This window comes from Spinacia oleracea, chromosome 1, assembly GCF_020520425.1.
Source record: "Spinacia oleracea cultivar Varoflay chromosome 1, BTI_SOV_V1, whole genome shotgun sequence".
Lineage (NCBI taxonomy): Eukaryota > Viridiplantae > Streptophyta > Magnoliopsida > Caryophyllales > Amaranthaceae > Spinacia > Spinacia oleracea.
Genome location: NC_079487.1, coordinates 97,573,289 through 97,595,575, shown reverse-complemented (window position 1 = coordinate 97,595,575; position 22,287 = coordinate 97,573,289). Strand labels below are relative to the sequence as shown.

Sequence of the window (22,287 nt, the reverse complement as noted above, 5' to 3'; positions counted from 1 at the left end):
TGAAGATGCTTGATGACACTCGTTGGGGGTCTCATTTTAGAACAATTGTGAATATGTTGGATTTGTATCGTCTTATTTTTGAGTCACTTGATGCCATTGTTAATTCTGCCATTGATAAGGCTGACCAAAACAAAGCTTGTGCAATAATAAACTTGTTGATGTTACTTAATTTTCTTTTTGTGGCACACTTGATGGTGTTAATCTTTGGGATTACAAATGAGTTGAATTTGGCATTACAAAAGAGTGATTAATACATTGTGAATGCAATGAATATGGTTGATGTAACCAAGAGGAGTTTGCAAAGGTTGAGAAATAATGGATGAGATGCTTTCTCGAACAAAGTTACTTCATTTATGAGGAAGAAGGGCGTTAAGATTCCTGATATGGAGAGATCGTATGTCAACCCAGGGAGAAGGATGTATCGTGGTAATATGCCACAACCGACAAACCTTCATCATTTTCGACTTGAGGTATTTTTTAGCGTCATCGATCTACAAATGCAAGAGCTTGAAAATCGGTTTGACGAGGTAAGCAAGGAACTACTTATTTGTATGTCTTCATTTGATCCTTGTGATTGTTTTTCATCATTTGACGTACAAAAGTTGCTTCGACTTGTCGAGTTTTATCCAAATGAATTTTCAAGTGCTGATATGTTTTCCTTTGAACAACAACTCGAATGTTCATTGATGATCTTCTATATAATGAGAGGTTTTGGAACTTGAAGACTCTAAATGAGCTCTTCATGAAACTAGTTGAGACGAGAAAGCATGGGCCGCATAAGAAGGTTTACATTCTTTTGAAGTTAGTATTGCTACTCCTCGTGTCGACGACAACTGTTGAAAGAACATTTTCTGGAATGAATCAAATTAAAAGTAAATTGCGCAATAGCATAGGCGATGAGTTATTAAACGACAATTTAGTAACATCGAAAACCGGTTCCAAAGTATGCAAAATAGAAGAGAACATTTGTAATAAGTTCTTTTAGGTTGTAATTTTGGTTGTACAACTTTTTGAATATATTTTGGTTTATTTTGTTTCGAACGTAATTGCAATTTTTGTGCCCCTGTTTCGAATTCCTGGGTCTGCCAGCGACTTCCCCTTATCTTTTGTACTTTCTTAATTTTTTATCTTAATTTATTACACCTTTGATAATCTAGTACTCCTATTCATAAAAATTGCCCCATATATTATAAATTTATGACCCTATTTATTTACTTCATACCTTATTTAGTTTATAATCTTCGTATATTTTACTTCTCAAAATATTATTTATTCTAACCAAAAGACAAATTTACCTATCCATTACTAACGAGGCAACAACAACACAAGTGCAGTATACTAGTCAAAACATTTGATCGTCTCCACACAAATAAGATTAGCTTCAATTTGCATACTTCTATCACTAAAATGCCCACATATATTTGTATCCACTAATCTCCTTCCACGTACCCCCTTTCCCCCACTCCATTAGGGCCGTATCTCCACCTCACTCCTCTTCCTTTCTCACTCTCTTTGATACACTCCGTATAAAGAAACTCCTCGTATCTTCTCTCTTTCTTTCCCCACTCTCACAACTCCTCTCCCTCCAACCAAACACCGCCATGTCATTCTCCCTACCAATAAAATCACACGTTCCAAACAAAGCGCGTAAACCACCTCGTATCTCCTAGCCCCACCACCACAACTCCCTCTCTCTCCTCCTCAAAACTTTCCGCCTCTCACGATTTTCGTAAATTCACTCACCAAACTTCCGCCCAACTCCCCAAAAAATCTCCTACTTTCCCGAATTACCCCTGCATTGAGGTTAAATTTTCACTGTCTACCTTCTTTCTTACCTACCCTGGCTAGTGGCTACCCCTTCTTATTTGCATCTCTACTTAAACGGAGTCGAGTATCTCAGTACCGCGTAAGTTTCAGTGAAATAGGAGAGGAGAGAGAAAAAATGGGGGAAATGGTGAGACTGGACTTACGTAACGAGGACGCTTCCGACGAACGCTTGCTAGACGGCGCGAGTCCCACTGGCTACGATAATGACAGTGGTGGCGCAACCGGTGACCATTCATGGCGGTTGAATTTCGACTGTTATCAGTTGTCTCCTGAGCATAAGGAGAAACCGCCTCGGAAACTCCATGATTGTCTTGGCGTTTTAGGTAAGTTCACTAATTTATTTTATTTTTTTGTTGTATAATTATTTGGTAATTTATAGTTCTACTTTTGTCTTATTAAAGATTTTCTTAGTTTTTGTTAAATTTGGTTAATTGTAGTGATTTTGGTGGAATTGATTGTTTTGCATGATTCATTTATTACTCCTTTTGTTAAATTTGAGTGTTATTTTGGATAGATTCTTATGTTTTAGATCTTCTGTAATGTTTACGGACGTGTTGGAATAGATTCTGAGTGTATTATATTTTCACATGTGAAATTATCTTATACAGAGTAATGGATTATGCTTTTTGTATCCTTTAGCCAACAGTTTTGACTATATTGTGTGCTTGTATCTGTAGCGCTGACATGAGTATAATTAGAAAATAGAATTCGAGAAATTTTGAGTGGTCGACAGGGAATTCGACTTTTCTGGTTCGATTCCGGTCATGTCTGATGAATACATAGGCTTTGTAGGTTAATTATTACACCTACATAGAGGTATTAGATGCTAATATAGTCACTATAAAGGGTGTAGCATAAAACTGCTTTATTTGTCCTTGTTGAAGTGTAAACAAGAAACAACCACAGGCAGCTCTGGTTGTGTAGGAGAGGCTAAGTTCTGCTATGACATATGGTAATTTTAAATTCGGTTGATTATTAGCAATTGAATTTGATGAGTTTGTGTGCTGTTGCTTCTTGTTTCTAGTTAGTTGCTGTGTAGAGTTTTGTAGTTTTCACCTTCTGGCTGGAGGAAGCGTGTTTTGGAACTAGGTCAAGTTGTAGCCATACCGTTTTATGTTAGAACAATTCTTTTACAAGGATTGTTATTTGCTATGTGCTTTTATTCCGTGGAGGTTTAATATTTGTATTCCAGAATTTATCATTTTGCTTGACTTATAGACTAGGTTTCAGAAGCTTGTTTGTGTGGGAAGTGTAGTAAGTGATGAAATTGGTCAAGTGGTACTTGTTTACCTCGAGGGTTGAATTGTTGTCAAGCTACTGAAGCTGATATAATTTTATGTATTTCTTTATTTTAATGTATCCAGGGCCAGAAGATGATGTGGCCGAGTATTATCAGCAGCAAGTAGAAATGCTGGAGGGTTTTAATGAAATGGATGCTTTGGCCGAGCGTGGGTTTGTTCCTGGGATGTCAAAGGTGTGTATACCAACAATTTGACTGTCTCTACCTGAGCATGGTTTATTCTAGTTTCTGCTCTTCTTGAAGTAAATTATCTTACAGACTTGGTGTAAGCTCACTGTTTGGATGTTCTTTTGCTCCAGGAAGAACGAGAAGATTTGGCTAAAAGTGAAACATTCGCTATCAGGATATCAAATATTGCCAATATGATTCTTTTCATTGCCAAGGTTTACGCATCCGTCCAAAGTGGTTCTTTAGCTATCATAGCGTCCACGTTGGATTCACTTCTTGATCTTCTATCAGGGTTTATACTGTGGTTCACTGCATTTTCTATGTCAACACCTAATCCATATCAATACCCAATTGGAAAGAAACGTATGCAGCCACTGGTGAGTTCCATTTCTTAATTTGCTTTAATCATGTTTTTTCCACCTTTTGTTATTTTGTGCATGTCGAAGTATCATTAGATCCATCTATGAATTAAGGATAGAGTGGGTATGAAGGTAGTAGAACTATAGGAATGAGTTGCCAGTCATTATTTGAATCTGATAGACATATCTCTGAGAGCAAAGTTCTCTCTTGAAGGCATTTTCGGATGTTTTTGGCATACATAGAGCATCTTAGACATATCTAATCAAACAGGGGATATTTCGGGGAGAAATACATCCTCAGTTGTAAAGTATCTTTGATGCTTTAAGTAACTAAAGGTGTTTATTCCAAATTTATTAGTGCGTACGGCTTACCTATTGAGTTAGGTGGCTGTGCTTTGATTGGAAAGCTTTCACAATTCACTCTACGGAATATATGTAGGCTGTATAATCTCCTCCTGTTGAATGGAATAATGCAATCTTTCCAAATCATAAATATCTGACCAGGAATCCCGAGTTCTTTCTCATGTAATAAAGATGATATTGACTGACGTCAAACGTGAATCTTCAATGAACAAGAACGGACGGGAGTTTCATTTTTATAAATTTAACTTCATTGGTGGCCACCAGAAAGATTCTCTCTTTTGTCTTTGATAACGCACTGGTCTAAAAAGTTTAAACTGCAAAATATGAACCAAAGAGCTCATGACAAAAATTATACTGATCCCCTCCCCCCCCTTATGGACATCACTAATTCCTACAAAACTTCTCTAGTTCTGGTTGGCCAGTAATGTTTTGTGTTTGTTTCATGAGAGTCATGAGACATAGTATAGTGAATGCCTAGTCCCATTTGGTTGATTAGTTAAGATAGAAATTCATGCCCTGATTATGTATTACTCTCTCAACTACGGAGTATGCTGGACTAGTTAGCACCCGTGCAATGCACGGTTCCATTTTTTTTTTAAACGTTTAGTTTGTTTAAATGCTACATTAATGGGGGTGGCATAGGGTAATTTCAAAGTGGACATTAATTGAGAATTTAGATTCCAAATTTCCAATGTCAGCAATGAAGAAAAAAGGTAGTTTATTTCGTTGCAACAACAAAAATAGGGCCACCTTTGTAATTTACTCCACAATAAATACTTCAAGGTCTTATTATTTCCAAGAACAATTAATTAGTGGTTGTACCTTAGATTCTAAAAGAAACATGTGAGGTTTTGGGTGTGCTTTAGTATAAGATATAGACATAGATGGAGACCACTTATAGAGCTGGTTTATTACTGTTTATAAAAATTGCAATATCTGCCGAAAAAAGTTGCTGTAAAGCTTCCCACTTGCGATGGACTACCTCAATTGAAATGAATAGGTTTGTCATGATACTGCATGCATCTACTGGATGCTACACAAAAGCCCAAGATTGTAGTTTATTGTTTGAAAGATTAATATTTTACTGTGATAATTTTTGTTCACAATTATCTTGGATAAGACCTCGCTGCAGTTGTAGGGGTTAAGTTGTGTACGTCCGAGCCCCCTCACTCCGCTTGTTGTTGGGAGCCTCTTTGAAGGCACTGGGGTAATAAACTAATAATGATGGTTTATCTTGGATAAGCTCATGTCAGTTTCTGCTCTTAGGGAACTAGAAATGTTAGGTTGACTTGTTCAACATGAACCTAATTACCATGGAATAGGTATTCCTTTGAAATCTACTTCTACATTGTTCTTTCCTGACTTCATCAAGAGGAACATTAAACTATACATGTACTTAGCAAGAGATGCATATCAGCATATGGAATACAGAAGAAAGAAAAGGGATGGGGCATAATAAACCCGCCTTAGCAAGAAGAATGAAAAATTATTTCACTTTCTCTGCCAAATAGCTTATAAAATTGTGTTTCTTTACTCCTATTGCCCAATACTAGTTTTTTTTTGGGTAGGTAAGGAGAAGACGCTCTACCGGGTTGGAACCTCGCACAGGTGAACCCGGCTCGGGAGGCCTCTTAGGAGTGCTTACAATCCTTTCCACTAGACCAAGTATTGTTTGGTGTTGTCCAATACTAGTTATTTTAACCTCTCAGCATGTTTTTTTTATGCTATTTGATGCCGGAACTTAAATTTGAGCCCAAAGACTGGTAATATTTTGAATTGCGCGTAACATCTCATTCCATTGTGGTCTAAAATGCTAGACTTCACTTCTGGGACAGAATTGCTAATTTCCAGTTCTTTTTGAAATGTCTTGTGCAGGGAATTCTTGTTTTTGCTTCCGTCATGGCTACTCTAGGATTGCAGATTATCTTAGAGTCAACTCGGCAGCTTTTATCCGATGTAAGTAATTTGCCTAAGAATTCCTTATCATGAATTACATATGTAGGTCACTAGGTGAATTTTGACACATTCTGGATCATCATTTTTTAGTCTAATAAACTTCTCACAACTATGTCTTCCTTGCAAATGATTTACTGTACATTTTTGTCTGTTTCAGGAGAGTGATTTTAGCTTGAATAAGGAACAAGAATTCTGGCTTGTGGGCATTATGCTGTCAGTTACTTTGGTTAAACTTCTATTAGTCCTTTACTGCCGCTCTTTCACCAATGAGATAGTCAAAGCTTATGCCCAGGATCATTTCTTTGATGTGATTACAAACATTATTGGCCTTATTGCTGCTCTCCTGGCTCATTACGTCAGTGACTGGATGGATCCTGTTGGAGCTATCATTGTAAGTGCAATTGTTAACGTATTTCCTCATATTTCTGCAATTTAAATTTGGTTAAGTTCGAGGTTCTGGTGACTCAAGCTGGGTGCCATTGCGTGCTTCAAGTTGTTGCAAGTCATAGTAACTATTTGGGAAATATCTTGAAGAGCTGAAAGGAATTTTAAAGGGTTAAAAAGTATTGGTGTCGAATAGCAGTGGATTTTTGTACTTTGGGTTGTAACTTGTTGTAGCTTGTAAGTAGTCACAAATACGAGAAGTTTTTGAGGAGCTGAAAGGGATTATAGATGGTCAAAATGATTGTTGTCAAATTGCAATGCATGGCAAGAAAATAAAAAGGAATCACTTTGATGAAGTGCAAGCTGTACAAATAAGGCTATGTTTGGATTGGATGAAAATGTTTTGGTGGAAAGCACTTACTTGCTTTCCGTTGTTTGGTTTAGCACAGAGAAGAGCTGAAAACTGATTTTCCATCCCGAAGAAAAATTTGACCAGTTTCAGAAGGGAAGCCATATTTCCATTCCTTGACCATCATCCTCTCTCTCCTTCTAGGATTCTTAAGTAAATTGTTGTAGGCCTGTAGTTATCATCGACTGGTGAAGATCATCGGCAAATAACCATGTTCGTGCCCGCAAATAGTGTTATACTCAAGGTTCATGTTGGCATAAACTACCTCCTTGAGGGTTTATTTGGCGGACGATTGAGTTTCTGCAGTTGTTGTGAAGATGAGAGGGTTGAGATAGGATCTGATAGTGGAGACGACGTAGTTGTTGTTTTCATTAATGGTATTTGAGCTAGGTTTGACTTTTGATGATGTTGATCAGATGATGGAGATGGAGGGGTTAGATGTTTGGCATTGACGTTATATGGGAGGCTTGACACTTCTACCTTTAAAAAAATAATTAACGCTTATATAGTATTCCATTCAACCAAACAATGGAAGATTTGTTTAGAATTGTGTTTCCCTTGGAGAATATTTTACAAGGAAAATCATTTTCAGCTAAAAATCTTCTCCATCAAACCTAATAGAACCTAATGGGATTGGCCTCTGGTATTGCATCAACATTTTGAGTGTTGGCCCTTTTCTTTCAGGGCCAAGAACTTTATTAGTTTATTTTGTATTTGCTTGGTTACAATATTGACTACTTGATTTCAAGGGTAGAAGACCTTGCAGTTTGTTTTCTTGACATGAAAAAAACATACTCCGTTGGACGTATTAGGAGTTTAGAACTAACGAAGTTTGTTTGACAAAAAATCTGGAGGTATTTCCAGAAACTTTCTCCTTCCATATTGGAGGAAGTTGCTAACTTAGTTTCCCTAGAGAAGTGAAGTTTTTATATCCTACAACAAACATGACAGTTTTTTAATACACTTCCAAATAATAAAACTTCCTAGAAACTCTGATCTTTTAGAAAGTTTAGCTTCATACCTCCCAAACAAATGAACATTTAATCTTTCCAAAGTTTAAAGGCAGTTTTGCACATGCATTTGAGAATCTGTTCCATATTTTTGTAATCTGCTTAGCTCCCTCCATTCCATATTCGATGTCCTCTTAGCGGGTTTTCAGTCTTGAAGGTTGAACTTCTGACTATTGTTTAGTACTATTATGGCCTTGTTATTTCCCCCTTGAAAAACAAGTTTCAGGAAAGATAAGCTCACATAACTACATGAGGGTGAATAAGTTCATACAAGGGGCCGTTAAATTTAGATAAGGGCCGAATTGTTAACTTATATAAGGACCACTGGACCAGTAAGCTCAATCAAGAGCTGAATAGATAAAGTGGGCGTTTGGTTACGAGAGGTATGGAAAAAAGAAACCTTTTTGAGGTGAAATAGGGGTTTGACCATTTTAAAAAAGCTAATGGGAACTTTTGGTTTAGAAGACTGTTTTGGGATGAAAAAGCTAATTTTGGAAAAGCTCAACATAAGAGCTGTTTGTATTAGAGGTTTGAAGAAGCGAGTGTAAATTGACAACTTTGTCCTAATATCGTCTAAAACTGCAACCCTTCCCAACCTACCTCACTCTATGTTGATGTCGTTAATGCTCATTTTACATGTTAAACATCTATCGTTTAATATCTAATTTACCAAACACTTTACACAAACAACTAATTTAACTAATTCAACCGGCTAGTCAAACCAGCTAATACAAATAACTAGTCAAACTAGCTAATACAAACAACTCGTTGACTAGTTAATACAAACAACTAACAACTAGTCAAACAACTAACAAATAATTGCCAAACAGGGCCAAAGGCTAATAAGTAGGGATTTACGGGGAGAAGACGAAGCCATATAATAGTAATCTTTATTAATATACACTGTTATACAACCACTTTTTCAGATGAAATTAACAATATACTAATGTAACTTAATGTATTGATAAAGATATTAGATTTATGACCCAACAAAAAAAAAGTAGTATTAGATTCATATATCTCAAATATATCATGAAACCAAGTGATTTAACTGTTCTCTTTACTTTCTAATGTTAAGTTCAAGCTATTATGTGATTCTTGTTTAAACTCTATGTTATATTCTTTCTGTTACTTCGTATCTAGCTTTATAATTAACTAGTTTGAGATCTTGGACAATGTAATTGTGGCCTATATGAAAGAAAGTTCTGAACTTCCACTTATCTTCCTTTTCAAAATGATTTTGTTCCCCAGCCAAAGTTTGTGATGCTGATATGTCATGGTTCAGCATAGAGTAATAGGGATTCTTGTGTAATCGGAATGTTTTCATGACTCTTTTGAACATGTTTGAGGGGCATCTTGACGTTTGGAAAACCTTGACATTGTGAATATGATGTTGTAGTAGGAGAGATAAGGTGAACTTATTTGGAGAAGACAGGATAAACTATCTAAGCACTAGGTTTAGGGTTGGATCTACTCCAACTTCTTTTTTATTTAGCAAAATAAGACAAAGCTAGAAGTCATGAACTATATATGAAAGATTGTTATGCTGTCAGCAAGCATACGTCTCCAAGTTCTTTGTCACAAAGATACTTGTGCATGAAGATCATACAACTCACCTGATTCATAGCTTTATCCAGTTAATATTTTGCAATTTTGAGCATTTGCTTATATTGCTTTTGTCCTACCCCCACCAATTTTCTTATTGAATGTTCTTGAATGCTGATGAGCAGTTCCCTCTTGCAGCTTGCTTTGTACACTATACGTACATGGTCAATGACGGTGTTGGAAAATGTCAACTCATTGGTTGGTAAATCTGCTACGCCAGACTTCCTGCAGAAACTAACTTACCTTTGTTGGAACCACCACAAAGCCATCCGGCACATTGATACAGTTCGGGCATATACTTTTGGATCCCACTACTTTGTCGAGGTTGACATAGTACTTCCTGCAAGCATGCCTCTGCAAATAGCCCATGACATTGGGGAAACTTTGCAAGAGAAACTCGAACTCTTACCTGAGATTGAACGTGCTTTTGTTCACCTTGACTATGAATACACTCACAAACCTGAGCATGCACAAGCCCATCTGTAATTGTTCGTGGCTGAAGAAATGATTGTTCGCTGGATTTTATCTGCTGTAAGTACGCTGGACATGCTTTACGAGGAAGTTTTGAGAGGAAATTCGAGTGGATTTGGAGGGTAAGTTGTCTGACACTAATGAAAGTATTACAGAACAGTGCCGTAGATAATATTTTGAAGTAGGAGTTGGCCTTGAATTTATGAAATGGGTATTATGCATTCTTTAACACCAAAAGATCAATGGTCTAATTTTCGTTTTAGCATCATCTGAAGCAGTATTGTAGATTGGATTGAATTGGCGTAACTCTGGGCTGCGAAGTTGTCAAATATCTGAACATCCTCGTTTTCAGGGAGTTATGGTTGATATGTATGGTGAAGTAATCTGCTCTGTAACTTTTCATAGTTCTTAACCGGTTAACTGGTTTCGATGTGTACATGTTATCCCTGAATTTCCATGTATCCAAAACTAGTTCCTTGGTATGTATAAATTATTTTACTTTGCATTAACTGCTTTACTAATGATGATCATAGTTTACTTTCAAAACAGCCATCATGCATTCATGCAGCATGTCACTTGACCCACATGCTAATAGACAGGTGAGATCTTTGCACTACCCTTTTCGGTACGTTTTTATGCTTTTGACTTTTGCACTATTCAAGCTTGAAAGATTCAAAAGTACAGAGTATAAAGACATGTAATGCTTTGTTTTACAACCTTTGATATATTATACCTAAACCAACTTCTGACTCATTTGATTCATGCAATGATTATGATTTATGGATATGAATTGATGAATAAACATAGGGGGACGTTTGGTACGAGAGATATGGATCAAATGGATAAAAAAGAGGAATAAGAATATGGAATTAGTGAGTGAGATAAGGATAAGAATAAGGATATTTCGCATGTTTGGCATGAATTGAGAATTAGGATAAATGGAGAAATTATGAAAACGTGTCTTACTAACTTTCTTAATTTCTTCTTTCTTTTCATCAAGGGTCTAGTCTTTTCTAATTTATTTCTTATGCCTTCCCTTCTATCCTTCACAAGTAACAAATTGGTGAGATAAGGGTTACCCCCACCACCCCTCTTATTCCAATCTCTCCAAACAAACACTATACAGATTACAGAGTATTTGTCTGTCCCGCCGCTCTTATCCCTCCAAACAAACACCCTAAAATCAATGAAGTTATACTCCATAGAGTTATACATTGGGAAAACTACGCAAAAAGACAAGCCTTATCATTCCAATCGTTCACAGTTCATCAGTTCATGCGGTGCTTGGAAACTGTGAAGGACAACAATGACTAATTAATCCTGCATTTTTGCCCAAAAAAAATAAGACTACTTCTACGTCTTTTCTCCATGTCAACTCTATTTTACAATGCTCGATCTTCATTTTTCAACTTTGTTTCATTGTTTGTACGTTGTATTATTGTACTATAAATCTTTTGCATGCTTAAAGAAATATACTTCGTATAAATATTTTGCGTAAAAAGTAGTTATAAACAAGGTATGTCATAAAAAATTGTGACGATTTTTTTTGCTGCCTAAGCAAAAAGTTAATGATATTTTTCTATCGGAAATAGTATTTGATGCATTTTCTCACTATTTGCATACTCCACGTTTGCTCAACTCACATTCAAAACTACTTGCATCACTCCCCGTTTTTTTACTTGCATCACTTGTACTGTTACATGTGTCAATGGATTATTTGATCATTAAAATATCTCTAATGTTGTATTAGCAAAATTTATAAGAAGTTGATATTATGAAAAATATGTATTATGACTAATCTAATAATGTTTTACATTTATATCGGTAAAACATTCAAGTCAAACTTAGTACTTTATCCGTTCCTTAAATGTTGCATGGTTGACTTTACGCTTTCTAACACATGACTTTGATTCTTATTATCTCGAATTATATGTAAAAATTATTAAAAATACATATTTAGAAAATACATATCGATGCGAATCTAACAAAATTTTACGTGATTAAATTTTTTCAAATGGGGAGAGAGTAGCTTTCAAATGTGTTTTTGTTGAAGTTAGTAACAATATTGTATTTTATTTTTAAGAATTTCCTAATTTGTATTTTGGGAGAGGAATAAAATAAAATACATGTTCCTACATCTTGTGAGCCATTGATGTATTATCAAGCATAGTCAATCATTTGAAAAGGAAACGAAGACAAGAGGCATGTCCAGATTCAGCCAGCTACGGTTGATACTCAGGTTAATAAGTAGACTTTTTTTTTCTAGGGTTTATTTGTTTGGGCATCGTAGGCTTAGAAATGGTCTAATATATTTGGAAATTACACTATTTTCGATCTTTTGTTTTCATTTAATTTAGCTATTGTCTCTTAATTTAATAATTTTTCACTATACGGGCAGAGTTTGTCCTTGTTCGTTAGTCTTCCTATGGTAAAGTTAATCTTAGTATGTTTGGTTTGTCGTTCACTGCCAGTAAATTTATGTAGAATTGGTTCGTTGGTAAGGTTTTATGCGGGACCGCAACATACATCAATTTTTCAAGTACATTCAGATGAATCAAGTGGATATCATTATCGCTGCTACAATTAGACCCTCTCTCGTTAGACGTTCTACAATGTAAGATCTATTTAACAACCGTAGTTTTGACGAAGAAAACCTTTATTTAATTCAATTTATCATATACTCCGTATTTGTTAGTCTATATTTCTCTTTTAGATCTTGTATGACTCTTCGGCTATAATTTAATTTCCTTTTAAAAAAACTTTAATAAGCAAATAGACGTGCACATATTTGGTGACACTGACATCAACATTTCCCCCTTCTTCCCCATATTCCGTCCTTATTCTTCATTGTAAATCAATTATTATTTGTTATTAATAATTGTTCTACTTTGTTTATCAACCGTATCATTTTATTTTCAGCACTAATATCCTTTTATACTACATCTATTCAACAATAGATGTATCGTTTCTTATTTGAGCACTATTCATCAACTAATCTTGACCATCATTATTTCACATTATGTAAATCTAAACATATTCAAGTGAGATCTTGTTAAATTCGTATCGATGTGAGGATTCCAAATATCAAGTTTTTATAATTTTTACTTACACACAATTAAAGATATTAATGTTCAAAGAAATGTGTTAGAATACTTGAAAAAGAAAATGATGCAAGTATTGTGAAATGGAGGTATTATTACCACGTATTATAATTTTTGCAACGTGTACCGTGCATCACATTTTACGTATTATTACCACATATTATGCCAATGATATCTTGGCCTAGTGGTTAAGACTGAGGGTTTGTGTATAATAGGTCTCATGCTCAAATCTCCCCGCCCCCATTTGTAATTTATATTGCCTCATGGCTTATTCGCACAAAAATATAAAAAAACACATATTATTATGCCACCCATCTCCTAACCACCTTGCATGTAGTACTTAGATGTCAGACGGTCTAATAAAAGACCGAGCTAGTTGTATACTTCTTCCGTCTTTTAATACTCGCAACGTTTGGACTTTTGTCACTATTCATATAATCTACTTTGACTATTTGTAGTGTTTTTTATATAAGATAAAACATAGTCATGTGAGATCTTGTTAGATTCGTCTCAATGTGTATTTTCAAAATATCAACTTTTTATAATTTTTGCATATAGAGAATTTAAGATATAAATGATCAAAGTTGTGAATCGGCATGCGTAAAACTAACCAACGTTGCGAGTATTAAAAGACGGAGGAATTATTTGATTACTTACTAATTAAAACTATAAGATTTTGATGCATGTGATGCGTACACGTATCTCAAAGTTCTAGTTATAAACGGGAGAAAATGCTCCAATATTTTGTACTCTCTCCATTCTTAAATGATCTTCCTATTTGGTGTTTGGGGTGGAAAATAAGAAAATGGAATCTTGTAATGATTGGGTGTAAGAGTAATGATTGAGTGTAAGAGAAAATAATAAATAAATGAAGAAAAGTAATAAAGAAATGAAGGAGAAAGAAGATATTTTTATTAAAGTAATAAAAAATCATAAAGGTGGGGTTGGGTGGGTGAATGGGGAAATGTGAATGAATTAAATAAGGGATGATGGGGAAATTTATGGTAAAAAGTGATGTCCAATAGGAACAGGAAGATCAAATATAAACGACATTTATAGAAACAAGAAGATAAAAAAGGAATGGAGGGAGTACTCTCTCCATTATTTTTTAATTGTCGTTGTTTTAACTAGCTTATCCCTTTCCTTTTTAATTAACACTTTTAGATTATCGATATAACTTCCACATTAAATTGCATATTATAAAATTGTGTGAAAAATATATATAAAAAAAATATGCACATGAAAAAGGTAAAATTAGAGTTTTTACAAGATAAATTTATGGCGAATAACAATCTCTAACAGAACTTCAACAATTATGATAAATTGAAATATTCATGTGTTCAATTAATGACTTTAGGTAAAAGACAAAATTTACATCTCACTTTTCTCCCCTAAATTACCGTGCAATCTCTAGACCAAAGGGAGTAAATATTTTATTGTTCAACAATTTACTTATATAAAATAGAGATAATAATAAGGAGGCAATACTCATATAATAAACAAAAAATTGACTTTGTAATTATTATTTTTTACTTTGTAAATTAGTAGAAGGTCAGAAAGTAATTAATAAAGTAAAAACACGCACAAAACAAAATCTCCTTCCTTTCTATCAATTTTCTCCATCTATCCCTGTGAAGTTCATACAAATTGTATCTTATATATATCCAACTTACAGTTGGAGTATTACTAATTTACTAGTATTGAATCCCGTGCGATGTACGGGTTTGTCAATTTTCATACATATTTGTCTTATTATATCATCGTATACAAATAGGTGTTTTATAAATTATACATATAATAGAAAGTATAATTCTATTGTATATTCCGTACTTTGTAGTACGGAGGACAAGTAAATTCCGGCACGGAAAAAGCCCGGTCCGGGCCAAAAAAAAAACATGACCTAATAGGCCGAATTTGTAGCCATGGACCGTATTTTTCAAATATTCAGCGAATAAGACACAAATATAAGCAGACTTGGTATTGACCGGGCCTGCTCTGTAAACGGTCCGATACACAACCATCTTTAGTCACCTTTAATGTCTAATGTTCTAATACTTCCTAACAATAAGGCGAAATTTATGGGATGACCAACTATTCTAGGATCAAGTTAATATAAATCATAGCATGTGATTATGGAACTAATGGAGGAAGTAATAATAGTAATCATAATTTAAATTTATGATATGAATTAATTAAAATATCAAAGGTTTAATGTAAATAAAACTCTATTACAAATTTGTTTTACATTATTACGAATATGCATAATCTCTATTACGAATAGGAAAATTTGTAATTATTAATCCAACTTTACCCGGTTTTCTTTAATTAAGTCTACCTATACTGTAACACCCCGACAATTCCCATTTTCTAAAATAACCCTTTTTTAAATATAACTGTGGGGAATTATCAAAGTATTATCGCCCGTGTGAAAACGTACGGCTTATTCAGAATTTTGCAGCGGAAAACATAAAACTAACTTTTAGGTTCATAAATAATCTTATTACATATTAGGTCCAAAACCAATTAACTGAAATAAGGAAATACGAATAGTACGACAAATTTCAAATTTAAGTTAACAAACCAAATCACTTAATAAAGAAAATATAACTACAAGCTCTCTAATCCCGATCCCAATGATGCATCATCTTCAAACCTGTAGATGGGCAACGCTTATTGATCCTTAGAGACTGCTCATCAAAGATGGGTCATCACAGGATCAATAGGCATAGCCATGATCAACACACACAAACAAAGCACGTAATCAGCAAAGCTGAGTACTACATACTAAAGCAATAATAATCCTAACATGATACTATTAAACATAATTAAGGGCAGACAAAGCATGATAATCTGACGACCATACTTAACTAGACTAGGCTAGACTGGACTAGACTTTATAACAATAATATTATTTTAATTGAAATAGGCAATGGACCGAGTTTTCTAGCTAGGCGAGGTACGGGCGCGACTCCGTAACCTCAGTGACCTGCGATATCGAGGAACGTTTGACTGAGAATAGGACGCGGTGATCAATCCGGTCCGAATGAAAGGCCATGGGCTACCACCATGAACCCCAACTCCTGTTTGTCCGTCACTTTAGACGTGCACAGTCTAAAGCTATTGCTACTCAGTTTCACTTTACATGATTTACAAATTGACACCCTGTTATGACTCAACAATCACATAAGGCATGCAACTCACACTTATTTATAACCGTTTTTATCTTGGAATTGAGTAAGTGATCACAAAGGCATCAAACAAGACTCATTCCAATTAACTCCAATCTTTTCTTTAATACTGATCAACCCCTGAATATGGGTATAAGGTTTCAACTTACTAAATAAGGTCCTCCGCCCTCATAAAGTAGTGAAAAGCTAAAAAGGGAACAACAATTAACTGATCTGAATTAAATACTAAATAATCTAGTGTTCCCAATCAAACATGTTTGCATCAATCTTCCATACTAACATGTTATAATCCTCAAAATGCAATAAAGGTTTAATATGTTCATCCAACAGTATCAAACACGCAATTTCAACCTGACTAAGTTCATCAACAACATTAACATAACCAAGTTCATCAATAATTCAACATGGTTTCAACAATTAGCACACATTCCAAGCACACAGGTATGTACGTACCTTGTGTAAACAAACTGATAGGCCACTTTAACACTTTCAAAAGTCGCCTAAAGAGAATTCTCCGCCTAAAACAACCAACAAGTAATCCCAATCAACTTCTAGTCATTGGCAACCATAATAAAGCATTCTAAACGTATCCTAAACATATTTAGAGCTTTCCCCGATCTCAAAACTTAAACATTTGCTTTCCTAGCATCATAATTATTGAACTAGTGATTGAAATTCGTTGAAAACTTTTGCAAACATCGTACTTTTAAATTTTCAGCAATATAAATTCATTTAAAAGCTTCCCCAAGGTCAACCTACGTTCCTAGTATCTCAAAACAATCAATTCAATAATCCATACTCAACCTATCATGATTAATAATTATAAAAACCTTGAATTTCATACTTTAAACAATCAAAAACCAATATTTCAATGTAACTTGATAATCTGAAAATTAATAACTTTATTATAAAATCCATATAATCTCAAATTTATAATTTAAATCACAAAACCCATAACTTTAATTCAAGAAAACATAATTCAAGTTAATAAATTATGATTAAGCCCTAATCTTAATTTTAATTAATCAAAACTGAAAATTAATTCGTTTTTAATCTCAACATCAAATCTGAAAATCATATTTACCATAAAAATTACAAATTTAATTTAAGAACATAATCTAAATTAACAAACTTTAATTTAAATATAATTAGTTACTTAGGGTTTAAGAAATAACCAAGAATTAAGGAGAGAGAAGAGCTGGACGGCGGGACGGCGGTGGCTCACGGCAAGGGTTCACCGGCGACGGTGGCTGGGCCGCGGTGATGCTGCGAACAAACGAAAAGGCTACGGTCATGGACGAAAAACAGAGGGGAGGAAAGGAACGAAAGCAAAGAAAGAAAGAACAAGGGGAGGAGGAGAGATACCGCACGGTGGAGGAGGAGAACGCCGGTGGTCGGTGGCTGGGACGACGGCGCAGGTCGAGGGGTTGAAGGAGCTGCGGTCGAGAGGTTGAAGAAGGCTCCCTTTTCTTTTTTTTCTTTTTTTTTCTGTTTTACGTGAATCAGGAAGGAGAAGAGAAGAAGGGTTTTATTTTTATTTTTTTGTTTGGGCTTTGCCCAATTGGGCTAGGAGTAGGATTTAGGTTGATGGATCCACAATGGGTTAGGACTTGTTTTCTAATTTCAATAGAACATGGTAATGCAACTCGAATTCGTTTTAAAGTAAAACTCGAAATTACATTTTGATTTCATAATCATTAAAAGTGTTCGAAATGAAATAAAATAATTATATTTCAATTATATTCGTTTCTAAAATCCGTAATTTATGTTTAAATATATATTAAATATATTAAATATTCGTTAAAATATATAAATAAAAGGTATAAAATTACGGGGGATTACAATCTACCCCTCTTAAAAGAAGTTTCGTCCCGAAACTTGGCACGAAAATTCACATATTTTTCCAAACTTTTCAACTTATTCTAATTGTAGAAGAACTTTGTACCACTCTTGTGCATTCTTTTGCCAACTAAGAGTTACTTGAAATACTCAAGAACACATTTTCTTATGCGGAGAATCTATTTACTTGCATCAACATGTATAATTTGCTAAAATAAGCATAAAAAATGCATAAAAACACCATAAAAATAGGTAAAAAGCGCGAATTTCTATCGCATTCTACCCCTCTTAAAGAAAACGAGTTACGCCCTCGTAACTCACCTCAGAAAATAACTCTGGATACTTGATCTTCATTTCAGCTTCGGCTTCCCACGTTGCCTCTTCGTACTCGTGGTTTGACCAAAGAACTTTCACTATGCTGACGTCCTTATTGCGTGTACTACGCACTTTTCTGTCAAGGATTTTTACAGGCCTTTCTTCGTATGTGAGGCTACTATCAATCTGGATTCTCTCAGGCTCTAAGATGTGACGCTCATCAGGGATATAGCGCTTTAGTTGGGAAATGTGAAACACGTCGTGCATCTTTTCGAACTCCATTGGCAAGGCTAACTTGTATGCTACTTTCCCTATTCGTTGCAGAATCTCATATGGTCCTACATACTTGGCACTTAGCTTGCCCTTCTTCCCAAATCTCATCACACCCTTGGTTGGTGATACTTTCAAGAACACTTTATCACCTACTGTAAATTCATCATCTCTTCTTTTCAAATCAGCATAACTCTTTTGCCTATCCTGGGCAGCTTGAATTCTAGTCTGAATCATTTTTACATTCCTGACAGTCTCCTCAATGAATTCCGTTCCCAAGACTATATTTTCACTGAAATCGTTCCAGCAGGTGAGACTTCTACACTTTCTCCCATATAGTGCCTCAAAAGGTGCCATCTTAATGCTTGCATGGTAACTATTGTTGTATGAAAATTCGATCAAGTCTAGATGGTCCTCCCAACTACCCTTAAAGTCAATCGCACAAGCCCTCAACATATCTTCCATAGTCTGGTTAGTTCTCTCAGTCTGACCATCGGTTGCAGGGTGGAAAGCAGTGCTCATTTTCAAAGTTGTCCCAAGGTTCAACTGGACCTTTTGCCAAAATTTCGAGAGGAATCTTGAATCACGGTCTGAGATAATATCGGTTGGGACCCCATGCAACCTCACTACATGCTTAATGTAAGTATTTGCGAGCTGTTTCTTTTTCCATGTCTCTTTAATCGGAATAAACACGGCTGATTTTGTTAGACGGTCCACAATAACCCAAATGGTATCATTTCCGTTCTTTGATCTAGGCAAGGCAGTAACAAAATCCATAGAAATAGAATCCCACTTCCATCCAGGCACTTCTAAAGGTTGAACTTTCCCCATGGGTCTTTTGTGGTCTATTTTGACTTTCTGACAGGTTAGGCATCTAGACACAAACTCGGCAACTTCCCGTTTCATATTAGGCCACCAATAGATTTGCTTCAGGTCTTTGTACAACTTGTCACCCCCAGGGTGCACAGAATATGGAGTATTATGCCCCTCATCCATAAGACGTCTCTTGAGTTCTTCACACTTCTGTGGTACACACCATCTTCCTTTGAACCTCAAACTACCATCCTCATGAATCTTGAAATCCACTTCCTTCCCTTGACCCATCTTTTCTTTGATCTTCCCTAAGTACTCATCCCCAGCTTGACTTTCTCTAATCTCCTCGAATATGGACAACCCCAATGACAATGCACTCAGTTTTGCTTTGGTTTCCCCAGGATTTACTATTTCCAGGCTAAGTTTCTGCATGTCTCGACACAACTCTTCAGGCACTACCAAGACATTCATACTATGGCTAGATTTCCTACTCAATGCATCGGCAACTACATTTGCTTTCCCCTCATGGTACTGAATGTTCAAATCATAGTCCTTGATCAACTCTAACCATCTTCTTTGTCTCATGTTGAGATCTTTCTGGGTGAAAATGTATTTTAGGCTTTTGTGGTCTGTGAAGATCTTACATGTTGCCCCATAGAGGTAATGTCTCCAAATTTTCAAAGCGAAAACAATCACAGCTAGCTCTAGATCGTGGGTAGGGTAATTAGCCTCATATGGTTTTAATTGACGCGACGCATACGCAATCACCTTCCCATTTTGCTGTAACACACACCCCAACCCATTCTTCGACGCATCACTATATACCTCAAACCCTTCATTCCCATCAGGCAAGGTTAAAACAGGTGCTGAGGTTAAACGCTCTTTGAGAATTTGGAAGGCTTCCTCACATTTTTCGCTCCACTCAAATTTTGATTCTTTCTTCATCAAGTTGGTCATGGGTCTTGCTATCTTTGAGAAATCTCTCACAAATCTCCTATAATACCCAGCTAGACCTAAGAAACTCCGAATATCAGACACATTCTTCGGAGTAGGCCACTCACTCACAGCTTGAATTTTGGCAGGATCCACAGAGACTCCTTCCTTTGACACATAATGCCCCAAAATGCTACCTTTTCCAGACGGAACTCGCACTTAGAGAACTTTGCATACAACTGGTTCTTCCTAAGCGTCTCCAAGATAACCCTCAAATGTTCGTCATGTTCCTTTTCATTCCTCGAATAGATCAGAATATCATCAATGAATACCACCACAAACTTATCTAGGAACTCATGGAAAATCCTATTCATCAGATCCATAAATATGGCGGGTGCATTGGTTAACCCAAAAGGCATTACTGTAAACTCATAATGGCCATAACGAGTCCTAAATGCAGTCTTAGGAATGTCTTTTTCAGCTACCCTCAATTGGTGATATCCCGAACGCAAATCAATCTTTGAGAATACACTTGCCCCGTTCAACTGGTCAAACAGGTCATCTATCCTAGGCAAAGGATATTTGTTTTTGATTGTTACGTTGTTCAACTCCCTATAATCAATACATAGCCGCATACTCCCATCTTTCTTTTTGACAAACAATACTGGAGCTCCCCACGGTGATGCACTAGGCCTAATGTACCCCTTGTCGAACAAGTCCTGCAATTGTGTTTTTAACTCGCTCATTTCTGGGGGTGCCATCCTATAAGGTGCTTTGGATATAGGTGCGGTTCCGGGATTTAACTCTATGGTAAATTCAAGGGTTCTAGCCGGTGGCATACCCGGAATCTCATCCGGAAATACATCTACAAATTCTCTTACGATTGGGACATCCTCTATCTTTACCCCAACTTTCTTACTCACATCTTGGACACTACAGAAAAATAGTTCACACCCTTTATTGACCAGTTTCCTCACTTGTAATGCGGAGATCACCCCAAAGTTCCTAGACTTCCCAAAACGTCTATATGATATTGATTTCCCAGTAGGGTTCTTTAGGCTTACTTTCTGAATCTCGCAATCTATCCTGGCCTTGTATAAGCTTAGCCAATCCATCCCCAGAATCACATCTAGGTCCCCCAAACTAAATTCTATCAAATTAGATGGAAAAGTGCAATCTTTTATCTTCAAGGGCAAGTTCTTAAATAATTTCGTACACCTTATGGTTGCACCAGTAGGCATACTAACAGGTAAATCAATTGCCTCAAAATCTACTAACTTCAAACTTTTAACAATAGAGGACGAAATAAAAGAATAAGTTGCCCCTGAATCAAACAACGTTTTAACAGGTAAGGAGTGAACAGAGAAAGTACCCGAAACTACATCTGCAGAACGTTCAGCTTAATTTCTACTCATTACGAACAGCTTTCCAGGAGCCTTGCTGTTATTGTTGTTTCCATTGGCAGGTTTGATTTGGTTTCCCTGGTTGTTTGGTGCCCCAGCAGGCTTCGAACCTTGGTTCCCCGAATGGTTAAACCCTGGTTTCCCTTAGTTACTACTCCCACTACCATTCTGCTCTCTCTTCTGCTTTGTAAAGCACTCATACTCTCTATGCCCCTTCTTACGACAGTAGTTGCAAGTTACCAATTCCCCCTTACAGTCCTTCCCAGGGTGATTGTTGTTGCACATCTTACAGTGATGCACTCTGTTAGGCTGGTTTTTGTTGGTGTAGTTATTCCCCTGGTTATTTCTTCCCTGAAAGTTACCATTGCCATTACCATTCCCATTTCCATTTTTATTCCTTTTGAAGTTCCCCTGACTTCCCCCAGCATTAAACTCTTTCCTTTTATCCCCAACAACAATATTCTTTTTGTCCCTCCTGGTCTGCAGGCCATAAATATGGGCAGCTCTTCCATACACAATGTCTAAGGACGTAAAGGTTTCCCCGCCTAATCCCAGTTGGATCTCATCGGTTAA

The 22,287-nt window shown here is 36.0% G+C and overlaps 1 protein-coding gene and 1 long non-coding RNA gene across 3 annotated transcripts; one reads left to right on the top strand and one right to left on the bottom strand.

Annotated features, from left to right (window-relative positions):
- Positions 1-1,568: 1,568 nt before the first annotated feature.
- On the top strand, positions 1,569-10,361 carry LOC110798833 (metal tolerance protein 11). Of its 2 annotated transcripts, none has more exons than XM_022004032.2 (6): positions 1,569-2,150; positions 3,192-3,301; positions 3,427-3,672; positions 5,893-5,973; positions 6,131-6,364; positions 9,520-10,361. In XM_022004032.2, the coding sequence occupies exons 1-6, from the start codon at positions 1,943-1,945 to the stop codon at positions 9,865-9,867; spliced, it is 1,227 nt and encodes a 408-aa protein (XP_021859724.1). In that variant the 5' UTR covers positions 1,569-1,942; the 3' UTR covers positions 9,868-10,361. The 2 variants fall into 2 exon arrangements, with proteins under 2 accessions (XP_021859724.1, XP_021859725.1); XM_022004033.2 differs by lacking the exon at positions 1,569-2,150 and adding an exon at positions 2,629-2,779.
- Positions 10,362-15,413: 5,052 nt separating this feature from the next.
- On the bottom strand, positions 15,414-16,659 carry LOC130466050 (uncharacterized). Its single transcript, XR_008926069.1, has 2 exons — positions 16,595-16,659; positions 15,414-15,640 (listed from the first exon to the last, which is right to left on the bottom strand). It is a non-coding gene; the product is annotated as an uncharacterized lncRNA (long non-coding RNA).
- Between the last annotated feature and the right edge of the window lie 5,628 nt (positions 16,660-22,287).

Excerpts from the sequence above, each read along its gene's own strand:
- LOC110798833 (XM_022004032.2), top strand. The coding sequence starts at position 1,943 with ATGGGGGAAATGGTGAGACTGGACTTACGTAACGAGGACGCTTCCGAC. Across the intron at positions 5,974-6,130 it reads CTCGGCAGCTTTTATCCGAT|GAGAGTGATTTTAGCTTGAA; the intron begins GTAAGTAATTTG and ends TGTCTGTTTCAG. Across the intron at positions 6,365-9,519 it reads ATCCTGTTGGAGCTATCATT|CTTGCTTTGTACACTATACG; the intron begins GTAAGTGCAATT and ends TCCCTCTTGCAG.